The sequence below is a fragment of the Penicillium pulvis genome (assembly GCF_028828015.1).
Source record: "Penicillium pulvis strain IBT 33274 chromosome Unknown contig_12_segment0_segment0, whole genome shotgun sequence".
Taxonomy (NCBI): Eukaryota; Fungi; Ascomycota; class Eurotiomycetes; order Eurotiales; family Aspergillaceae; genus Penicillium; species Penicillium pulvis.
Genome location: NW_026643072.1, coordinates 4,404,843 through 4,424,252, shown reverse-complemented (window position 1 = coordinate 4,424,252; position 19,410 = coordinate 4,404,843). Strand labels below are relative to the sequence as shown.

At 50.5% G+C, this 19,410-nt stretch overlaps 6 protein-coding genes across 6 annotated transcripts; 3 read left to right on the top strand and 3 right to left on the bottom strand.

The window, feature by feature from the left end:
- Positions 1-970: 970 nt before the first annotated feature.
- On the top strand, positions 971-2,989 carry N7503_002881 (phosphatidylinositol-3-phosphate-binding ubiquitin-protein ligase; the record flags this gene model as incomplete). The annotated part of the gene is made up of 3 exons (XM_057062428.1): positions 971-1,733; positions 1,941-2,398; positions 2,453-2,989. The coding sequence occupies 3 exons, from the start codon at positions 971-973 to the stop codon at positions 2,987-2,989; spliced, it is 1,758 nt and encodes a 585-aa protein (XP_056926390.1).
- Positions 2,990-3,681: 692 nt separating this feature from the next.
- N7503_002880 (putative C6 transcription factor (War1)) lies at positions 3,682-6,217 on the top strand (the record flags this gene model as incomplete). Its single annotated transcript, XM_057062427.1, has 3 exons — positions 3,682-5,098; positions 5,144-5,612; positions 5,659-6,217. The coding sequence occupies 3 exons, from the start codon at positions 3,682-3,684 to the stop codon at positions 6,215-6,217; spliced, it is 2,445 nt and encodes an 814-aa protein (XP_056926389.1).
- Positions 6,218-6,492: 275 nt separating this feature from the next.
- On the bottom strand, positions 6,493-8,714 carry N7503_002879 (Zn(II)2Cys6 transcription factor domain-containing protein). The gene is made up of 9 exons (XM_057062426.1): positions 8,563-8,714; positions 8,478-8,506; positions 8,232-8,426; positions 7,880-8,166; positions 7,556-7,823; positions 7,041-7,508; positions 6,867-6,970; positions 6,714-6,813; positions 6,493-6,652 (listed from the first exon to the last, which is right to left on the bottom strand). Exons 1-9 carry the CDS (start codon positions 8,571-8,573, stop codon positions 6,516-6,518), a joined length of 1,599 nt encoding a protein of 532 aa, XP_056926388.1. The 5' UTR covers positions 8,574-8,714; the 3' UTR covers positions 6,493-6,515.
- Positions 8,715-9,919: 1,205 nt separating this feature from the next.
- Positions 9,920-13,184, bottom strand: N7503_002878 (acetyl-CoA synthetase-like protein; the record flags this gene model as incomplete). Its single annotated transcript, XM_057062425.1, has 3 exons — positions 9,920-12,370; positions 12,422-12,829; positions 12,888-13,184. 3 exons carry the CDS (start codon positions 13,182-13,184, stop codon positions 9,920-9,922), a joined length of 3,156 nt encoding a protein of 1,051 aa, XP_056926387.1.
- Positions 13,185-14,848: 1,664 nt separating this feature from the next.
- Positions 14,849-17,076, top strand: N7503_002877 (putative MFS transporter Fmp42; the record flags this gene model as incomplete). The annotated part of the gene is made up of 3 exons (XM_057062424.1): positions 14,849-15,294; positions 15,356-15,518; positions 15,567-17,076. Exons 1-3 carry the CDS (start codon positions 14,922-14,924, stop codon positions 17,074-17,076), a joined length of 2,046 nt encoding a protein of 681 aa, XP_056926386.1. The 5' UTR covers positions 14,849-14,921.
- Positions 17,077-17,409: 333 nt separating this feature from the next.
- N7503_002876 (uncharacterized protein) lies at positions 17,410-19,369 on the bottom strand (the record flags this gene model as incomplete). Its single annotated transcript, XM_057062423.1, has 4 exons — positions 17,410-18,196; positions 18,243-18,499; positions 18,627-18,754; positions 18,802-19,369. The coding sequence occupies 4 exons, from the start codon at positions 19,367-19,369 to the stop codon at positions 17,410-17,412; spliced, it is 1,740 nt and encodes a 579-aa protein (XP_056926385.1).
- Between the last annotated feature and the right edge of the window lie 41 nt (positions 19,370-19,410).

Sequence of the window (19,410 nt, the reverse complement as noted above, 5' to 3'; positions counted from 1 at the left end):
AATTTCCAAGGACCTATCTGTCAATTGCTTGAGTTAGCTTTGTCCTCATACCTAGGTAGTAGACCGATAGAGTGTGATATTTGAACACCCTAAAATGGCCCGTTGAAGTGGACACCTCACCAAAAGTATTAGGCAAGGAGTAGTGTTTGGCTATCCTACTCCCAGGGTCCTTAAAATCGAGGCCTCATTACAGTAATGTTACCGAGTACATATGTACAAATATACATACTTAGCTACTTACTGGTTAGGGCACATTCCTGTTGACAAAGTGCTACGTAGAGATATGGATATGTATAGTTCCAGGCAGCCGATTGGATCATGGTTCAAAGCGGTGATTTTGCCGGACTACTTATAAACTTTCCATATTCATGGACTGGTCCATATAATAAGCCCTGCTAAACGAGGTTTTTTTGACGGACATGAGCAATGTGTGAATAATTTCAAGGCCAAACCATATACAGTAGTCGAGGAGTGACTGACGTAGCCGAGATAAGCGGACCAATTCTGCCGCCCCGACCGCCCCGACCCACCGATAAGGCGACCCCGTTATTTGGGCTTCATCTTTCTTGCATCCACGGCTCTCCTTGCTTGTCGACGCCACCAAAGTCCCCCCCTGAGCTGGTGTGCTGCGGGCAAGACATATTTTTCGCTCTGAAATACTTGGGTTCTTGATAACATTTCCTCAACGCACATATTAATCACATTTGGGTGTCACGAGACCTCAAATCACCTTGACTCCGAAGCTCTGGTCCATATTAAATCGCCATGGTCCAGCACCTGCTGTGATCACGGTCCACTGGATTTGAGGACCCTTGATATACAGGCAGAATCGACGAAGGCAATCAGAGGCTTGTTGATATCTCAGTGTTCCACCAGTCCATCATACGACGTCGGTAGATGGTATATATTGACCGAGACTTGTTCTTAGCTGGAAGACTACGAGAGTCTAGACGATTTGATAAAAAACGGAATGTCCGCTCCCAGCACTGCATCGTCGAGCCCGCCTGCAACTAGCCCTGGTGGCCAAGATATCGATTGCAGGTGGAACGCAGACGATGGCTTGGATGCTGGACACTACGGCAACCCAGTACATGTATCGAGCAGCCACGAACGTGACGATCAACCGAGGGCCAGGGAGACTGGACTAAGGGCACAAAGTGATGTTGCTGGTGACCCAGATATGATGACAGAAAGCAACATAAGACTGGCTGGAAATGACGGAGGAAATGAGGATAGAGATGATCTCGAAGTGTCTGTTACACATCAATATATCTCCGCTGGATCGGCGAACCAAGAAGAAACAACAGCAGCACAGAATAGTTCGAGCTTCGGACGGCAAGTACTACCGAGCCACCCAGCCAGAGACCGCAAAAGACGCTTGACCAGCTCAAGCAACCACGATCGATTGCAACGCGCACGCTCCGGAGACTTGGCGAACTTGAACACCCAATCCTTGTTACCTCAGCGATCAGTCTCCATGGTCATTCCAACAAGGGGAAAGTACGGTTTGAATGGCCCAGGGTCAACATATGCAACAGCCATTGATATCACCTCCTCGCCTCCAGATGCTGGTCCATCTGCCAGCCGCCGAAACGCTGATTCGCCTTCTATAACAGAGTCAGCAAGCTCTCGAGGCAGTGGCCAAGGCCGGTCTGATACACGCATACTTTGGGAATCAGACTCTGGGTCTGGCGCGCTCCCTCCGTCCACTTCGTCGGCGATCCATCCTCCACGTAGGCACAATTCGTCCAGTTTGCGGGGTAGTATATTAGATCCATACCCACAATATCCCCAGTCAGGCAGGCCGCGAGGGCAGTCCGAAGCAATCAGGAATCCCAGGCGTGAACGTCACTCGGGAAGTGGTTGGCAATCATCAGGGACCGATGAAAGGACTTTGCGGGCTTTCCTATCTGGATCATCGGACACACAGACTCTAACAGAGGCTCTCAGAGCTTCCCAGGAAGAAGGAGAAATGGAGACGAGTTTGCCGCGATGGCAGCCCGATGCGGAGGTGACGAATTGCCCAATCTGTGGGGTGGTGTTTAGCTTTTGGTATCGAAAACATCACTGCAGGAAGTGTGGTCGGGTTGTTTGTGCCTCTTGCTCCCCTCACCGAATCACCATCCCCAGGCAGTATATTGTCCGCCCGCCTGAGTCCTCGCACATCTATGAACACTCTCCCACGCCACCGCGTCAAATCGTTGATCTGACCGAAGAGGATCCAATTGAATTACCATCGACCCTTAATCCTGCTCTCGGTGGCGGAGAAGAAGTGCGCCTCTGCAATCCATGCGTACCAGATCCGAACCCCAACCCACTGGGTTATGGGCGGACGCGAGGCCATCGCCCTTCCCATTCTTTGCCATCCGGTATGGGCAACCGCTTCTCTAGCGATTCGGTAAGTGATCAACTTATGTAAAACGACGCATCTCTTCCATCTGACAATATACAGGATGAGAGCTCCGCGAACCGACAAGCTCCCCGGCACTACAGTCCTGAGTTCCTGCGGGCTATGGGTAACAATGGGCGGCGGAGCCTCCGCGAGGAAGAGGCCGACTACGAATCTCCCCTCGATCTGACCACCTCCCATCAGCGCTCGGCTCCATGCGAGCAGGATCTATGTCCTATCTGCGGGCGAAGATTCCCTGCCATCAGCCAAGAGCAGCCGATAGAGGCACGCGAGGCGCACATTCGGCAGTGCATCGACAATTACGGTGCCCCGGCTGCAGCGCAACCCGTTTTCTCCGCGCGCCGGGGCCCGGCACCGCCTCCGCCTCCGCCACCAGTGTCTCGAATGCTGGAGTTCACCGCCACGGAGAAGGATTGCATCGGCGAGGATGGAGGTCCCGCCGAGTGCACCATCTGTATGGTGGACTACGAGGGTGGAGATTTGTTGGTCCGCTTGGAGTGCTTATGCAAGTTCCATAAGCACTGCATTCTGGACTGGTTCGTGCACAAGATGGAGTGCCCAGTGCACAAGGTGGCATAGTGGCTGGGGCTCCATCTTATGCTTATTTGTTTGCTGTATTTCTGTATTGATATCCCCGCATAATGCGATAGTTTTGTTCTCTGCCCTATTTAATTTCATTTAAAGACTAGATATAGCTTTCCAAGATGATATGTCTTTATATTTCGCATAGGACCATCTTGATCTAGAAATAGGCCAAACGCATCTTTGTCCAGTAGAAATGAGGTCTAGGCGGTCACGTGCAGCCGACGGCTCTCTCGGTGAAAGCATGAAAGCCATGAAGCTCTCAGACCTGTTCCTCCATCTAGAAGGCCCGGTCCATCCACGTCTCACTGAATCTTTCTTCTAGAAGGGCTAGTGCATGATTAGGACGGTTATGAATTCTAGTCCCGACTGCATCACCCTGTACAGCCAGTGAGAGAGCAGTGCGAGCCCCCCGGGTCGGAAGTCGGAGCTTATCTTCGCCGTGATCTTATTCCCACGAGGCAAAAAGAACCAACACTAGTCCAGGGTCACGTCACCCCAGACACTGCAAGGGTCCTGCCACGGATAACACTCGCTACCCAATCATAACCAAAACCAAACTGTGGGTTTCAAAGCTGAAAGTCCCGTGGCAAGAAGTGGTCCATTATCAAATCACTGATCCAGCGGTCGGCCCCGCAAAAACTCCTGAATCACGGAGATCTCAGCGACCGACTCCCGCGAACTATACCATGGCCAACTATCCTGAGCCACCATCGCATTTATCCGAGTCGCATGGAGCACGGGCCTTTGGAACAGGGTTGCATCATGAAGAGGCACGTTCCACAGAACCAGAAGACCATCCAGTGGAAGAGATAAAGCGACCTCGAGCCTGTGAACCCTGTCGCCAACTGAAAGTCCGGTGCGATCCAAATCCGTCGGACCCAGATGGCGCTTGTAAACGGTGCGCTAAAGCACGGCGGCAATGTATCGTTACAGCACCGACACGCAAGCGCCAGAAGAAGACGGATAGTCGGGTGACGGAGCTGGAGCGTAAGATTGATGCTTTGACTGCTACGCTCCAAGCGTCGCACCAATCCCAGCTTGCAGTGGGTGCAGGCACAGGCGCACCGCAGATCCATTCGCAGCAGAACCGAGAGCAGTCTTCTAGGCTATCGCGCGAGGACCAGAATGTGGCAGGGAAAAAGCGACGTCATGATGGCTTTTTGGTCTCCCAGTATCCCCGTCCTAATAGTCCGTCTGCAGAACAAATACCAAAACAGCCTGCTAAGCACTGGCGGGTTCCGTTGACTCGGGAAACACCGCCTGGGCCGAAACCTGATCCTGGGAATGAGTTTGTGGATGTGATCGACAGAGGCATGCTTGATATCAATACTGCCCAGGCTGCTTTCGATCATTATGTCATCGAGATGGGAGACGAGATGCCCTTTGTGGTGTTTCCCCCAGGCACGACAATGGGCAAGGTACGCCGCGAGAAACCGACGCTTTTTCTGGCCATTCTCGGTGTCGCAATGGGAGCTATCCTAAAAGACCTCCAAATGCCCCTGATTAATGAATCTTATCGATTGATTGCGGAAGAAGTTGTCATCAAGGGCCACAAGAGTCTTGAGATCGTTCAAGCTCTGCTTGTTGTTTCGATCTGGTATATGACACCCGACAACCTGGAGGAACTCAAATTCTACCAATTAATCCATATGGCCGTTGTGGTGGGCATGGAGCTAGGCTTGAATCGGAGATCCAATGGCGATTTGAAAATCGTGCGTATCCGAGAGATTGTCATTAAAAGAAAAACAGCACCCACTACCGACCTGGAAAACCCTGAAGCAAGACGAACATGGGTGGGCTGCTACCTCCTAGCAATACAGGCAGCAATTGCTTTGAGGCGGATCCAGATTGTACGATGGCAGCCGTACATGGATGAGTCTCTGCAGATATTGGAAAACCACCCTGAGGCTCTAGCGTCTGATCGCAAAGTTATCTGGTGGGCGAAATTAGGATGGATTATGGAACAAGCAGGCTTGCAACTTACCACGGATGACACGCAGTCAATTGTGTCGTTTGCAGACAGCAAAGTGCGGTACACTATCAAGGCATTTGCGAATCAACTTGCCCAGTTCCGCAACGATATCCCAGAAGACATCTGGACCCGTAAGTCCATACCTGTGCTTCGAAAAATCTCTCTGACTTCTCTAGCGACATTGGCCCACACGTATCATGCACTCGACCTTTTCGTGCACGAAAGCGCTATGGGAGTTGACTGTAGGGAAAGTATCTACCCCTGCTCTCCAGATGATGCCCTGCCTGGCACAACTATGGCACCAGTTATTGAAGCTCTTACATCGTGCCTCAACTCTATCCATAGCTCATTTGACACAATCCTCGCTGTTGACGTGGAAAAAATCAAAAATCTGACGACATTAGCATTGGCTCGAACGGCATACCCAGTCGTCAGTCTAATCAAAATTTACTCACTTATCACGGCCCCCGGTTCACGGATTGGCCAGGTGATCGACACTCAGAGCCTCAAGGTGGAATACTATCTCAACCGGATCATCGCCCACTACCGGGCCGCAGCGGCCCTCGATGGCGGCAGGGTGGCAGGTAAATTCGGAAATATCATCATGATGCTGCGAAATTGGTTCCTCAAAAAAGAGAGAGAATGGTACGGAGCTTCGGGAAATTTTTGGCGCTGAAATGCATAATCCGAGGGATAAGCAACCCGTACATACCCCCAAACTCAATCCCCTCAAACCAGTGCCTCGATTAACATGGAAGCAGATGAGACATGATAACACCCCGTTGCACGTCCTCAGCGATCTAGCCATGGGCGACCAACGGTCCGGCAATCACAGACATCAATCGAATTCCAATCAAGGATCCATATACTCACCCTCGAATCTAAATCAGGACATGGCCCGCAACGCCACGACCCCAGCGACGAGCTTTGGAGCAGTAGAAGCGTCCACAAACTGGTCACCAGCGCCCGTCACACCCCAAATGTCCACAGTGTCCAACGACTCAGGCATGGGAGATAGATCATTCTATCAATCATTCACGCCAAATCAATCACAACCATACGGGATGCCTGCGACGATCCAATATCCCCAAATGTCAGGTGTAGGGGATATGCCCATTTCACAGCCGATGGGAATGTCTGAGTTGCCGGCAGAGGCAGCTTTTGATCCGAGTCTGGCTATACTGGGAAATATGATGGATGGAGGGCTGTTGTCGTTTCCGTTTGCCTTTGATGGGAACTTCCAGCTTTAATGGTATAATGTATTGGCCTGGGAGGTTTGTAGTTTTATTGGAGTTTTACGAGTTTTCTTCTCACATTCACCTAGAGAATATACATATTCATGACATAATGTCTAAATACGAAGTCGAGAAATGACCATACGTAACCTTTATGTGCTTCCATTACTCCATTAAATACGCTTACTTTTCAAGTGGCAGTAAAATGAGGACTGTAGATTGTATATTCGCGACATCGCGAAACATTCATCGCAGAAAGTAATATGCAAGTGGGTATATAACATCAGATAAACAGGCTTCTTGACTCCAACTGTCACCGTGAGCCCCCTTGCCACGTGTGCAAAATCCGTTGCTCAACATAAGCCCACGGCCATCCATTTTCGCGTTCCGTCCGACGAAGGAGATCAAATAATAAGTTTTGGGCGACGGGGTCATCGATCCATGCGCTGCCTTTAAAAAATTCAGAGTAAGCTAATGTAGTGCGGGACCAGGGAGGGAAGAAATGACGTACAGGCACATAGAGCATGGCACGCCATGATTCGTAAGGATGGTTCATCGTCAGCGGAGAGGGCAATGCCGAACAGATAGTCCAGGTTTTCTGAGATTTGTTCCTGTTAAACCTGCATTAGATAGAAATTCTTTCAACGCAGATAATGTTCCTTACCTTTAGTTGCACCCGATCCTCCCTAGATGACATGGCATCCTGAAGCTCGTATTCCCGAATCAACATAAGCGCTTTGGCAAGACAAACATGCTGCATCGCGGTAGCTAAATCCACCATTAGCACGCCACACAATTTCCACCAATACCCAACTCTCGAGGAAGCGATATCACTCACAGTGAACCAAACTGGTATACCAAACAACCGGGAACGGTTTTCCTCTCGCAGGATCGGGAGGCGAAACATGTAGTGGCGTAAAAGCCTCAGACCTCTCAAGCTCCCACTCCCTAATCCTCTCCTTCAGCGCAAGCTCCCCCGCAACACCAAGTCTGCCCCCAAAATTACGCCCAGAAACATTATAACAGAAATCAATCGTCTCCGCAAGTAGCCAGATAGCCCGATTAACCCAGTCTCCATCACTGAGAATCGGTTTCGACACCCACCATTTACGTAGCCGGTCATCGAATGGTGCGAAGGTTAATCTGAGACATTTCTGGTATGTGAGTGCGAATTGGATATCTTGGATTACAAAGACCCAGAATGAAGCTGATGCGAGACTCCCGCTTATTGCGCAGTCAACGTGGGAGCTAATGTAGACTGAACCTGCTAGGAGGTGGCGTTGAGGGTCGTTGGACGGGGTGTGGGCTATACGGTTAGTATTGCTTGTCATTCAGGGGATGGGTTCGACTAACAGGAGATTTGTTCAAAAAAGCGGAGGATAACAGTCGAACTGAGAAGGATATCGATCCCGATATCGGATTCCGGTTTATCGAGGACGGGAAGCATAATGGAGACGCAGCGCTCGTGATAATTATCCGCTACCTCGGGGGAGACGGTATGCGCTGTTCGTGATAGGTGACAGGCCGCTACGGCTATACATGCATACAGTAGAAGGGGAGATTGGGTCGCACGTCTAGCGACATCGGCTGAGAAATGGCGCTCGGGATCACCAGCATCGAGCTGTACGGAGGTTTAGCCATGAACTTGAACGTGCGATAAGAGAGTAGCGAACGCACCCAGTCTGCTAGATGTCGCTGGAAATGTCGGAGGAGATAGGCCTCATTCACATTTTCCAGACGCGGTTGGCCGGTCGGGGTTAGTTGTGAATGTTCAGACGCAGAGCGCGAAATGGTTTGCGACTCTGTTAGATAAGGTAAGACAACGGTGCTAGGTCCAGACATGGGGTCCACGGATGAAGGCGTTGAACGCGCTTCCGAGGACGAGCGGGAGATGGACGGGTGCCCGATGACGGGGACCACGAAATACTCCGCAGCTGTCTGATCGGTTTCATCCTTGAAGGAGTCTGGGGATGTTAGTCTGGTTTCATCTCTTGGATGGGATGATTCTAGGGGCTTGACCGCCACTTACACTCAGACGAGGTTTCAACCCAGACCTGGTCATTCGGGAAGGCGAGGTCGCTCTCACCGTACCTCGGGGGCCCCTTTCCTCTTAGAGAAGGATTTTGACCATGCCGGAAAGAGACTTCCTCTGACTTTCCCGGGGCTGGAATACATTCGCGGCCGGATCGTTGACAGCGCAGGCATTTTGTTGCGGTTTTATCACCTAGGGGAGGTCAGTGGATCCCCCTGGGGAACAGCCTCGGGGCAGACACACATTTCAGATGGCGCAGACGACACGTGAGGCTAGAGATTTCAGTTAGCTCAAAGAGTTTTTTCACGTCTTGACATGAGATACTGACCATCCCCTCATTACGCAGGGGTCAAAATAATGATCGAACAAGGAAGGATTCTAGAAGGAAAAACAGATTCGGCATCCCGGGTCGCGCTTGCATGTAGCTTGTACGCCAAGTATATATTGCAGTCCAATGTTGAATTGCGTATTGGTTGGGTGGATATTGGGGTAAAACAAGTAACTTTCGAATTGGAGATTAAGTGGAGTTAATTGTAGTTAAAGGCCAACGTGGCCAGCGTCAGTGCAACGCCCCCCACCCGATGTGTTCATGTTTTGCCAATCTGGTTGGATATTAATCCCCACCACCAGTGACTAGGGCATAAACAAAGTTTTATTCCCCTTGAGACGGATCGTTGCCGGTTGAAGAGGATATGTTCTGGCCGGCTTGTATCGGGAAGGCAATAACAAGCGATGGAGGATCTAGACAATGAGTTGCCTAGGCAGGAAATGACATGCATAACAGTTGATCGAGGCCCCGGTTTTTTTTTCTTTTAATCTCCCCGAAATTATGGATATACGGGCTTGAAAGGATTTGCGCAGTTTACGTGATTGGCTCAACCAATCCCCATCCCTCCCTGATATAACCGGCGGAGATTTTCATGTCCCGAATCCGAATCAACTACTTGAGCATGAAGAGACTGGAAATCAGGAATAGTCAAGCTTCAGACACTAGTGCAAAGGGGACACTAGTGTCCTGACAATCCACTACGAGCTTCACCGACCGGCCTCATTTAGTATTACGCGTGGCAAAACATTGGATGACAATATCAACAAAAAAGAACCCCCAAAACAACGCACACAAGACGACTCTTGTGGCGGTGCCTTCACCACTCTTCAAACCTACCTCATTACAAACCACATAGTCATTGGGCCGGTGATGCCGGATCGACCGAACAAATCCCGCACAGTGGAGAAGCACGCACCAGTCAAGGTGTCGGAAGCATCCGCTCGCACTCGTAATTTCGTGGACCCGTGGATGGCGTACTCCGGACCCGTCGAACCCTGTCGATCGTGAGGAGAGATGAAGCCCGAGACCCCCACGCTGGATGCCGATGCTGTGATTTGTTCTGTCGCCCGCAGTCTCCGGAGTCCAAGAATAGAGTTAATTGGGATCTTTTAACTCCCGTGTTGACGGAGCTTTAGCCTGAGTAGATGCGTTCGCCCGTATGATTTGTGTGGGGAGGACAGATGCCGAATGTTTCACCTGCCTTTTCGAGCACATCAGCCGAATCCCGAGATAAGAGGGCGTTTGGCTTGTGGCTGCCAGTTTACTCAGGCAGCCATTTCTCCAACTGACCCTTTGCTTACATTATACATGACAAGCAAGGCTTTATCTCCAAAAATCACATTACACATGGATATGACTATTGCACCCACTCCTTCACCCATTTTTGAATCCATTCCGCTTTCACAGCGTCCACCATCTGTAACTTCTGACTCATCAGCGCAGTCTCCTTCGCATCCAACCCATTCTCAGCCTCCGTCTGGTGCATCACATCCTCGAAAAAGTCTAAGAGCTTAGCAGCCGGGTTCTTCGCAAGCTGAATTCGCAACTTTTCCTTATCCTGGCTAACAAGCTCGATGTCCTGTCGGACACGGAGGATCCATTCTTGCAATGGGATGATCTCCGTATTTTTTCCTAAAACCTGAAGGGCGTCTGCGATCACAGGGCGGATATCCTTCCAGGATTGCGGGTGTAGGTTTATCGGGTGGTAGACGCTGACTCCCGGGCTTTGGAGAAGGGATAAGTCGACTAGGATCTCAGCGAGAAGGTCGACGGGCACCCAGTCGACACGGTCTAGAGCTTGACCTATAGTTTCTGGGAGAGCGCTCAGGTGCAACGAACTGAGCACTAGACTGGGGAACCACTCTGATTTGCTCCATAGTCCATGAGAACGTATCGGTCCTGCAACCTGACCTACGCGGGCGAAGGCAGGGTTGTAGCCTTGTTGTGCTGCGTGTGCTAGCAGATGCTCCGCTATATACTTACTGTTGGCGTAGCCGTTCGGAGCTGGTATTGTGGTTTTGATGACTGTTTCAGGCATGAGGCCATCATTGATGCCGCCGTAGCCCATGGTGGAGCTGATCGAGGAAATAAAGAATAGCCGCGGAGCATGGCTAGCTTGGCCGGTGAAATTGATGAGATTGACCACGCCTGCCAGTTGTGGTTTGAATGAAGCTAGCGATAAGTTGAAGTTGACCGCCCAGGCATTGTGTATTACTAGCCTCGCTGTCTGCTTTAGCTGTTTGAGCTGTTCGGGTTGCAACCCGAAGCCTGCCTGGCTGAGATCCGCTTGCCAGAATGTTACCCGTCCTTCAATCACGGAGTCCAGTCCGTAGGTAGCCACACGTTCCTGCTGTCGGTCGCGAGCGCGGTCGGCACGATTCAAGCAGTATACATGCTTCACACTGGGGGTCTTCAACAGTGTATCGAGGAGATATGTACCCAGCTGCCCGGTGGATCCGGTCAAAATAACGGTCTGAGTGTTGACTGCTTTAGAGCAATGTACGTTAGGGGCTTCAATCTGTCCAATAAACTCCTGCAACAGCTCATCCCGCTCACGCATCAGACCCTGACTTTTAGTCTCGCTCGGGTCTCCGTGGCCTTGATGGAGAAGCGCATGGGTTAGACCCGTAATCGTTGGATGCATGTATATCACATTTGGAGTGAGATTCGGAAGGTTGAGACCCTGCTTCAGCACACGGGTAGCTGTAATAGCTTGTAGAGAGTCAAAGCCAAGATTAAACCAATTCTCTCCGTCAGAAAACTTCTCCGCATTCCACCCTGTGATCTTGAGAATAGATTCCCTGATGAATTCCGTCACCTGTGGAACGTCATCCACCCCACCTGGCCCGGGTAGGTCTCTCGTACCAAGCGGAGAGAACTCGTCTGCATCAGTATAGACTTTCTCGATCTCTCGCGCATAAACTTTTAGCGTACTAGCGCGTTGTATGGTTCCTTTGGCCGCACGAAGCATGGGCTTCTCGGGCGAGGTGAATAGAATATGGCTTTTGGCGATCCGGGCATGAGCGGGCGCCGGGATGTTTGCCTCCTCTATGCTAGGCCAGAGTTTCTCAATTGCAGCGTAGTCGTCACGAAGGGACTTGCTATCCAGCTCCACGAGGAGAGCAGCCTGGAAGCGTTGGGCACCAACGACAAGGCATCCAGTAACCTCAGAATTAGCGGCGACAATATGCTGTTCCATCGATACAGGATTCGTTTTTTCTCCATTGAGAAAGACAATGATATCATCTAATCGAGAGGAAGGGCGCCAAAGGCCAGCCTTCGTAGGATGAGGAACCATCAGGTCATTCGTTCTAAATTCTTGTCGATCAGCGAAGATAGAGAATGGAAACTGATGACCTTCGCGCTCCGGACTACGCACCAACACCGCCTCATATTCACCTCCAGAGATATGCCGGTGCTCAACTCCCAACTCAGGGTGAAATTGGAGATACCGCCACTCTGTCAAGGGATCCCGGTTTGGTGAGTGGATCACATTGAGGATCCCAAGCTCTGACGAACCAAATCCGTTCATCAGTGGTATCTTAGCCGCGACTATATCTCCAATCGCTTGGGGCAGGTCGCCCCCGGCGTAGATAACGTACTCCAGGTGAGTGCTACTGTATTCGAGAGCCTCAGCATCTTGTGCCAGCTCCTGTATAATCGATGGCACGACCATGGCCCATTCGAATGGCGTCTGTTTTCTCGCAGCCACAAGGTTAGCAGCAGTAGGAAGGCCAGTCGCGGTCGGCATAATGAGTGTCACATCGACAGGCATCGTAACGACGAGAAGATGGCCGATTCCAGCCGCCTATATCTACAATTAGCGCCTGTCATCATAATTGTCACTGATAAAGCTTACATGAAAGGGAGGCATTGTCAAATACATTCTCTTCCCAAACCCTTTCCTGTCCTGGCCCTCATATCCCGCGGGGATGTCTAATCTTTGCATATGCATATGCTTCACCGCACTCTCAAGGGTCCAGATAATGGGTTTGGGAGTCCCTGTAGACCCGGAAGTGTGAAGCACGACAAGGCGATCGGAGGCATCATCAGGATATACCTTGTGGTACTCGAATGGTGGGTACTCGGTCGTCAAAAGGTCGTCCAAGCTGGGAACACCCATGACATTGAACGGCCCCGGGATGGCCTCCACGATAGCTTGCGCGAAAGGGGGGCGTGGTACGGGGGCCAACAACGTGGTACAATTTAGTTTCCCCAGTAGCGAACGATGTGCTTCTGTACTATTACGGGGCGAGGTTAAAAACATCTGTTGTTGATATTGAAACGTTAGTTTCCTTCAAAGACCTCAAATCAGCATTTCATACGCAGTAACCGGCTTTAACAGCACCCAGAACCAAGGCTGGGTATCGAAGGTCATTCGGACCCAGGTAAGCCAGTATCTCTCCATGACCTGGGCCTAAGCTCTTCGTCAACCAGTGCGCGATGCCGTTTATGGCGTTGGCGAGCGTTTTGTAAGTAATGACCTTGTACCCCTCATCGTAACTCATTGGGTTGACAGGGTATTCGGCATAGATAGCATCAGGTTTGGCGTCAGCATAATGATCGACCAAATTTGGAATTAGCTGGGTGCGAGGATCAAAGGACGTGCTAGAGGTAGTCATGATGAAAGAAAAGTTGGAAACAATGATGAGGGGATAATGCTGTGGCCGAAGGTCTCCATTTTAATATGGAAAAGGGTGGTCAGATTCATTTCCAAGGTTGGGGTCAGAGAGGGGCAAAAGACAAGAAAGATTCCTGATACATTGCGGTTTGCGGCTGAAATACAAGGATTGCTACACCATTCAGTATCTGAGGCCCCCGGGCTGACCATTTGTGGTATAGAACGGTTGCTAATAGCGAGTCAGCTCATTCATTGGGGGTTTCTGACAGACGATTATAATCAGACAGACCATATTGCTCAAGGTGAGCTGGTAATGGATGACGGTACCCGTCGGGATTAGGCATAGGTTGGCACGCCCAATTCTTCCCCATCTTTCTTACTACAGAATAGTAAGCAGAGGCCCCGGAACCATATAAGAGAAGTAAGAATGGGCACGGTTGACCTCGGCGCTCACAGAGAATGGCGGAAATAAGCCCAATCTTTCCGACCATAAGGATGAAGAGCATAATAGCCAGTGATTTTTCAGCGTGAATACAAGTGATAGACTATATATGGGAATTGAACTAGGAGCTTGCTACTACGATACCTCGTGTTTGTATATAAGTATGCAATCTTTTGCTCGTTTTACTAAAGTTTTGTTGGGTCCTCGTTAAGATAAGATTGCATGGATATTCGACCATACCAGCTAGCTCGGCGGCAATATATTGTTCATCTATGAGTATGTTTCTCGCTGGCCCATGGCGAAAGGCACTCCCTAAAGTTCAAGTAACAGAACACTGTAAAGGAAGGTCATCTGCTTCGAAATGTGATCTCTGGAAGAAGACCCTGGTGGACTCGACCGGTTCTGTTTTTCAGTCATCCGGGTCAATGGTCCACAGAAGACCCACCCAAGATCGTAAGCAAGTGGAGTCTCAATAGCCAAGGCGGACACACCCGGCCCCTGCGTAGATGCTATCGGAGATGTACTATGTATACTCGTGACTTAATACATAAGCTTATCCCGAGGTGGCCGAGGAAGTGCTCGGACCCGCGAAGCTGATTTCCACAAATCCATGTTTACGCGATGCAGGAATATTGATGAGCTGGATGACGTCGTCCGGCAAAATATGGTGGAAAAAAATGGCACTTGCATAACCCGACTCTTGTTCATGAACTCCACCTTGAATGAACAACGTTGGCCCAGCATCAAAGCGCTCACAAATGATAGTAGTCTGCTTGTCGCTTTGTAGCTGGGACACAGCGGCAGGAATATTGACCTTGTAAGTATCTTACCGCATGACTTGATGTGAATGGAGCTCGAATGTGTGTTGGATATTATGCAGCAATGTCGTCTAAGATAAGGTCAGATGGAATGCAACCCCTGTTTGCATTGCTGTTTGTTTGCAACGTTGATCTGTTTGTTCTGTTTGTCAGCCCTGTTCCCCATCTTCCCTGAGCTCATCTTCCTCCAGCATCAAACATGCATAAGCTAATTAATGCAAGGATCCAGGACTCGGCGAGTTTCGATTTGTCGAAAGCATTACAACACTAGCGTAGAGATAAGATAGGCCAAGAGAGTATGAGCCTGGGATCACCACGGTATTGGTGGGCCAAAGGGTGGGTCATCCCGGCTAATAATGTACGAGCGGGGGATCCTACAATTCAAGTTTAGGCCGCTTTTGACATCACTTTCCAAGCCTCCTCTTAATCCCGAGCTATCCCCCCAGTCTCTCAGATAATTTAATCACAATGATATAACATGTCGCTCAATCGAATCTCATTCCTAGAAGGATGGGAGCGCAACCCAGCTTTCCGCCGGGATGACACGTCGGACGACGAATCCGACAGCTACCAGGACCTACCAGAAACCTCGTCCTTGTCCTCCTCATTCCCATCCACGTATAGCAGAATCAATTTTAACCCTTATGCGGGCCCGGGTTGGAATGAGACCGTTGACGATCGCGATGATCGTCCCTCACTGCTTGGATCCCTGGGTCTGTCCCCCACGACGACACGGGAGACTCCGCGCGTGGACCCGCTTCGGCCGGCAAGTCCTGCGGCGACACCCAAGGACCCGGTGGGTTGGTCTGAGACAACCGGAGCGTTTGAAGTAAGCCCAGCAAAGCGAATTGGTACACGCCCCCAAGTTATTTGGTCTGTGGTTTTTTATCAAGGCTAACATCAGTGATTTAGCCCAGGTATGCATAGCAGTGATCTACTGCTTCCTTGCAGCCGGCATTGCATTCGGCTTCGCGGCCTTGAAGCCGGTTCTCATTCGTGAGAAAGTGTATCGCGATTTCTGCTCGCGACAGGAACTAGAGGATAATGTCGACGTGTGCAGCGGGCAGGAAATTCGGTATGTGCTTCGAGTGATCTATCCAAAGCTCAAGACTAATACCCTCAGGATGAACTTGATGTTCACCATTGCCGCCGTCGCGACAAACGTCTCTGCTCTACCCGTCGGTACAATCTTGGATGCATATGGCCCCCGTGTGAGTGGGATCATCGGCAGTTTCTGCTTGGCAGCCGGTGCCATTATTTTCGGATGTGCCGAACAACTCCCATTCGATGGATATATCCCGGGATATCTACTCCTCTCCTTGGGAGGACCATTCGTATTCATCTCATCATTCCATCTATCGAACACCTTTCCCAAACGCTCTGGTCTCATTTTGTCCATGTTAACCGGGGCATTTGATGCATCGAGTGCTCTATTCTTGATCTTTCGGCTACTGAGCGAGCATACCGATGGCTATGTCTCTGTCCAGAAGTTTTTCCTCGTATACCTTGTCGTCCCGGTGTTTATTATCGCGGTCCAACTCACCATTATGCCCACCACCTCATACAAAACAGCTGGCGAGCTAGTCCTCCACGCCGAGGTACAAGTCATGGAAGAGGTCAATGACCGAGTTGATGATACAATACGCGATCGCAATGAAAGCGAGCGCCAACGGAACGACAGACGTATCCGCCGACAAAGCATCGTGCACCACATCCAAGATCTGCTAGACGACACCGCTTCAATCACATCAGGTATCGACGATGCCGTTTTCAGCGACCATCCCCACAGTGAACCACCACGTCACACCAACAATGGTATCAACAACGGGAATAACAACGGGAATAACAACGACCTCTCCTCTCCTTCAAAGCCTGCCAGCCCGCAACCCCCAGTAAACACAAGTACAAGCGGTGTCTGGGGTGTTCTCCACGGCCAAACAGCGTTGGCCCAACTACGCACACCATGGTTCATTTTAATCACAGCGTTTACGATCTTAATGATGCTGCGTATAAACTACTTCGTCGCCACCCTCCGCACACAATACAGCTATCTCCTCTCTCCACCGCTCTCCAAAAAGATAAACACCTTCTTCGACATCCTCCTCCCAGTCGGTGGTCTCCTCTCAATCCCGTTTATCGGTACATTCCTCGATCATCTCCGTACCCGGACCGTCCTCTCCATTCTCGTGAGTACGGCAACCGTTATCGGGATACTAGGTTGCATACCCCACTCCATACCCGCTGCAGCGGGTAATATTATTCTTTTCGTTTTATATCGACCATTTTATTATACTGCTGTTTCGGATTATGCGGCTAAAGTCTTTGGGTTCCAGACGTTTGGGAAAGTTTATGGTCTTATAATTTGCCTCGCTGGCGTTGGGAACTTTGCGCAGGCGGGTTTGGATGAGTTGACGCTCAGGCATTTCGGGGGTAACCCGGTGCCGGTCAATGTTTGGTTGACTGTTGCTGTTGCTGTCGTTGGAGGCGCGTTGGTGACTTTTGTTAGTTGGAAGACTAACGCGTTGGCGAAACAGGAGGTACAGGGACAGGCGGTGGTGGATTCGAGTGTGAGGACGAGGGATTGGGAGCGGGAACCTCTTCTGGATGGGGCAGTGCAGAGGACGTATGTGTGATGAGTATGGCACCGAGGCCCACGTTATATATAGCATGTATGTTTATGTGAATGATTTAAGAAAAACAAGTAGTTCATACTTTAAGGCTTGAAGATCATTTTATTTCATGCATGAGCCGCAGATCTGACTTCCAGTCCTAGACCTGGTAGATTACTTGGTCAAATAGTCAGAAGTCCTATAAACTTCAGTCTTGAACAGTCATACCGTTCATCATGCGAGAATTGGGATAACCGCCACTTCATTCCGCGCAAGGGGTATATGTATGAAATATTGAAAAGTAGTACATCACTGAAAGACGAAGTAGAAACCAGGGAGTGCGAAATAGCAGAGGGGTCACTTAGTGCGGAGCCGAGGCTTCACATCGATTTCTGTTGGGTTTTCCTCCAAGTAGCTCTCAATTTCGCACCAGAGATTCCGACCAGCCTTCTCGCAGGCACCCTCATGCCAGAGCATTTTGTCCAAGGAAAGCTTAGTTTCGGTCCAAGAACGTATATTGACGCGACGCACAGTATCAGCTAGACTAGAGACGAAGAACCAACGGTCGGGTGTTCCAAAGGCTGCGATCCCACCGAGGGTTAAGATCCAGATCAGGGGGATACGGGTGCTTTCCGATGACCAAAGGACTACTGCGGTTGGCTGGAGGACGGCGGCGCGGATTTTCTTTGCGAGGCCCTTAAGAGGACTATTCTGTTGAGGAATCGGGAAGATCACCCCCACACCAAATATGAGGCCGGCTAGACGACAGGCTTCATAGGTTGTGGCTTGGGTTGAATGGGAGAAGTAGGATATAATGGCCTCAGAGGGGAGAAGCGTGAGGAGGGTATACTCGGTGAGGTTTCGTTGGTCGGCGAGTAGTGATTCATCGAGACGGTCCTCATTACGACTTTTCCGGCCTTCCTCACTTTTATTTATGATTCTGACGTACGATCGGGCGGCTTGGAAGGCCTCCGCCATTTGGGGGGTGAAGCCAATCACTTGATATTTTCCGAAACCGCGTTGAATATCGGATGGGCCAAAGCCAACCAATTCCTGCAGCGGAACTCCAAGACGCCTTTCGTTCAGGGGCCAAAATTCAAATATAGGCTGGACACACCAAACGGCTGCAGCGAAAACTTCGGAACTGGTCGAGTCAGTAGAAAATTCCTCTTTGAGGGACAGTTACGTACAAACAAAGCGTTGCGGCCAACCCGGGCAGTTTAATGTTTCGCAAGCCACCACGCAACTTGAGCAACTGTACCAATCCCTGGACATGGATTATATTTGGAGAAAGACAACCATATACATCCAGCCACTGTAATTGCTGAAATGGTGGTTCAAAAGGTGTGCTTTGAATTTTGATTTCGACAGGGGCTGCATGATGTGCCATGCAGACGACACTCAACAAAACTGCATCACTGATCGCACGTGATGGGTCACGAATCGCCTGATTGATCAATATAATCGAATCGGTTTCACACTTCTCCAAAAGACGGTGTTGAGTTGGGCCGTACGAGTCACTTGGAAGCCGTTGGTTCGCCCAAAGCACTCGCTGGTGACATAGAGACCCATACGTAAACGCGGTAAAAGAGGGTGGGGTCCGACCTAGCAAGCGAGAACCATGATTGCCGGGGAGATGACTTTATCGGCATAAAAGAGCTGCCTTGTCCAGGAACGACTCCTGGCCACATGGTATTGAGGCCTGTAGAGTTAGTATCGTTTTTCAAGTCTTTGGGGATGACAACGGACAGTAGGTTTGGCATGCATCCACCACCTCGGGTGTCACTCCCAAATGATTGGGATATGTCATAAAGGGATCTATTTGCTCAGAGACTTGTCGATCTAATCCAAGAATCTCATTCCAGGGTAATAATGTGGCCGACGCCGACGCCGACTGTAGAGGCAGGGTGATTACTTCATCGCCGCTCTCACTGCTGTCACTTTCTTGCGGGGAAAATGCGGAGAAAGTCCCAGGGCGGCTAACGGGAGCTATAAAAGAGAAGGGCAAGTCATGGTTTTCGCTCGCCGGGGGATTTTTGTACTGCGGCTGGTTTAGAGGCGGATGCGACGCGATAACAATAGAGTGACTAGGGCCGTTTTTGTCGGAGGGCAAACCTCGGCTGGTTTGAAGGTTGGCGCCATTCAAGTGGCTGGAGGTATGCAAACGTCGGCTGGTCTGAGTGGAGATCCAACGACCGACATGCGCGCGTACTACGCGCTGAAGTCTGAGGCGTTCGAACTCTGAGGTGGGTCTCGCATTCACAAAGTGGATGCCACCCTTCTTCCGCGCGGGCGGGTTATGCTTCTTAGATGCCATTTCTCGTTCACTCTCGACATCCCTGATGATGCCTTTCCACC